At 33.4% G+C, this 3,520-nt stretch overlaps 1 protein-coding gene across 1 annotated transcript in view; it reads right to left on the bottom strand.

Annotated features, from left to right (window-relative positions):
• The window catches only part of LOC107692624 (dystrophin-like), a 101,683-nt gene that overhangs the window by 49,055 nt on the left and 49,108 nt on the right, over positions 1-3,520 (bottom strand). The window contains exons 38-43 of the mRNA XM_016491777.1: positions 2,747-2,857; positions 2,412-2,557; positions 1,648-1,771; positions 955-1,130; positions 644-791; positions 368-499 (exon numbers count right to left, since the gene is read on the bottom strand). Of these exons, the coding sequence (XP_016347263.1) occupies positions 368-499; positions 644-791; positions 955-1,130; positions 1,648-1,771; positions 2,412-2,557; positions 2,747-2,857 (837 nt within the window). The remainder of the gene's footprint in view (positions 1-367; positions 500-643; positions 792-954; positions 1,131-1,647; positions 1,772-2,411; positions 2,558-2,746; positions 2,858-3,520) is intronic.

Below are 3,520 nucleotides of genomic sequence, written 5' to 3'. Positions count from 1 at the left end.
AAAATATATATATATATACAGTATCAATGCATTACAGTAGCCTGAGGATAATTTAAAAAGAATAACTAGTTTTGAGGAATTAATGAGAATTTAGGGGAAAATACTGTATGCTTAATTGTCATGTAAATAATGTAAGAATGCAAATAAAATAAAAACTAATCTATTATGGGGTAAAATGCAACATGCTTTCTTGAGATGAATCTTAATGTATTAGAGGTACGTTATTATGCATCTACAATTACTTGAATTCTACTATTCAATGATAATGCCCTCATTAAGCTGTAATCACGCCAAGGTCACAAAATCATTGAATTTAATGGGCCAGAAAGATCAAACAGTAGAGAAGGAAAGAAACGATTTAGATTACCTTGGCCCATCGCATGTTGATAACCTTTAGATGTTTCTCCAGAGGTTTGACTTTATCAGCTGGGAGAGATGAGCCTTTGCTGTTGATCTGATGAAGCGCTTGCTTCCTGCTCGGCAGTTCCACCACCCGGGTCTGAAGACACACACACACTAATTATCCGTCTTTGTGACTCATTTTTGGTGATTTGCCTCATGGGAGAGTTAGAATTTTAATATGGAGCTAAAAGCTATGTTTTTTTCCCCATGTGTGGTATCTTTTTAAGCAAGTGATTTTTACCTTCACTTTTTCTAATGTTGCACTGAGCTGTTCTTTGTGACCTGCTTCCACAGGAAGTGCAACCACAGCCTCTGCATCATCCAGCCAGGACTGAAACTCCCCAATGTCTTCGTTTAACTCGGCAAGAACAATTTTTGCCCCTGCAGACCTAAAACACACAGCAGCCATATTTATGCATTCATTCAAAATAAGGACAAAAGAGGGCAATTACGTAGGTGTTTGCTGCTCAAATTAAATTATGCTAAGATATTCAAACGTGTGCGGCTCTCTCACAAGCTGCCTGCATTAATGCATCCTGAATTTTTACTAACCGTCTCTTGATCTCAGTGAGCTGGTTGGACACTTTGGCCCAGCGGGAGTTGATAGAGGCGAGCTGCTGTTTAATGTGGTCCCTGTCGTCCTTACTGCACTGTGGAGTCAGATCTGTCCCAAGAGCATTGAGCCCCTTCACTGCTGCTTCCTGTTTCTCCAAACCCCCCTGGAGCTCCTGGGAAAGCAGAATGTCGCAGTATGGATACTCTGAAAACTAATCTAACATGACTTACTGCCTTAAATATCTGGTAACACTTTCTATGAAAGCTTTATTACTGATAATAGTTATTAAAAATAATCCACCCAAATATGAAGATTCTGTCATTATTATTTTCTCACCTCATATTGTTCCAAACCTGTATGACTTTCTTTGTTTTGTAGAACATAAAAGACAATATTTTGAAGAATGTTGGTTACCAAACTATTTCGGTTACCATTGATTTTCATTAGATTAATAAATAATAGATGTTTGGTTATCAACATTTTTCAAAATATCTTCTTTTGTTTTCTGCCTAAGAGAGAAATGCATACATGTTTGGTAACACATGAGGGTGCATAAATCATGACAGAATTTGAATTTTTTTGGTCAACCATTCCTTTAGTAGTAGTCTTAATATATTATACACAATACAATTTGTTATATATTATATTTAAATAATAAAATTGTAGCCACAGATTAAATTTATGATTACCTTGAGGTGGTCTCTATTATTTATGGGGTCTTGTTCATACTTCACTACCGTCCTCTCAGCATCAGTGAGCCAATAGTCAAGCGTTTTATGCTCCTCACTGAATTTCTTGGCTTTTTCAAGGCGTCTGGATAGCAACACAAGTAGACAAACAGAACATTTTGAGTCAGACAGTAAAGAGAGAGAATGTACTGAAAATAAAAATCAATATTCTTATTTAAAATGCAAAATTTATTGGAATCAAAAGTTAACGTGAACATTATTTAATTACAAAGCATTCAAAAACATTTTTGTGGCTTACTAATTGACAGCTCATTTAGAATAACTCCTTTACTTATGACTAGAAGATTGCATAGATTTTGAGGCATTCTAAATACTTAATCTGTAAGCAAATGTTTTTAATTAAAACTATCAAATGTTGTTTCCATTAACATAAATAAAGCTGAAATAAAATAAAACAAATATTACAAACTTAAAAACCCAATTTAAAAATTATACTTTTGCAACTGAAGTTAAAGTACTGAAATAAAAGCTTAATATAAATATAAACATGACAAGCACATAACAAATTACTAAAACTTAAACTAAAATGAACATTTTAAAATAAAAGCTAATAAATAAATACTATAAGAAGATATAAATAATACTAAACTAATACTATAATGTTCACGAACACCTCGGAACAATTAACCTATTTAATAACACATTCTATTGACTCATTTAAATGACAAGGCAAATTTCAACAGTGTAATGTCATTCATCCTTACGCAAGTCGGTCATGATAGAGCTTTTTAAGGTTTTCCCAGTTGGTTCTGAGCAGCTGGACCAGTAAACTCTCCTCCGGATAAGAGGCACCCCTTCCCAGAACTTCCGTCACTGGACTCTCCAGTTTATCCAGATTAACTTTAACCTCCTAAATCACATGAAACACAACTGATTAAAGCATTTATATTAGTTTTACTGCTGTTTCAATGGTGGGCGTAAAACAAATTGTGTACAGCTCACGAGCAAATCATTAATAGATTGAATCAGCTCTTGGATACAAAAATGCATTGGCTAATAAAAATCATTCATAGAAATGAGACATGGTTTATGATATAACCTTAAGGCACTTGTCTTGTTGGGCAACGTTGATGAATGCTGCAGACCAGCGCTCAGGAGAGTTCAGCAGAGCTTCGTTTTCAGCAATACACTGCAGCAAAAACTGCAGCTCCTGAACATACAAGGATGGAGAACAAATGTGTCTTATTCAATTTTAATTAGATGAAAAAAAAAACTGATTACTGTTCAATGAAGAGCAATAAACAGATGGAAAAATTAATGTTCAGGAAATTAAAAAAAGCACTTCATACAACTCAACTGTTTTTCAATCCCTGATTAAATCAATAAACCATAAGATGCAGCACATTACAGTGATTTTAACACAGGGAAATTTTTCCAATACTTTAGCATTTTACATTTTTTTTATGTGACCCTGGAACACAAAACCAGCCATTTTTTTTTTTTTTATTGAGATTTATACATCATCTGAAAGCTGAAATTCAGCTTTCAGATGATGTATAAATCTCAATTTTGAAAAATTGACCCTTATGACTAGTTTTGTGGTCCATGGTGACATTTGAAAATCTGAAATCTGAGGGTGCAAAAAAAAATCTAAATATTAAGAAAATCACCTTTAAAGTTGCCCAAATGAAGTTCTTAGCAATGCATTTTACTTATCTTTTATCTTTACTTTACTTTACTTAAGTTTTGATATATTTACGATAGGAAATTTACAAAATATTTTCATGGAACATGATCTTTACTTAATATCCTAATGATTTTTGGCATAAAAGAAAAATCAATAATTTTGACCCATACAATGTATTTTTGGCTA

The sequence above is a fragment of the Sinocyclocheilus anshuiensis genome, unplaced genomic scaffold, assembly GCF_001515605.1.
Source record: "Sinocyclocheilus anshuiensis isolate Anshui unplaced genomic scaffold, SAMN03320099.WGS_v1.1 scaffold50, whole genome shotgun sequence".
Taxonomy (NCBI): Eukaryota; Metazoa; Chordata; class Actinopteri; order Cypriniformes; family Cyprinidae; genus Sinocyclocheilus; species Sinocyclocheilus anshuiensis.
This window is presented reverse-complemented; position numbering and strand designations above follow the sequence as displayed.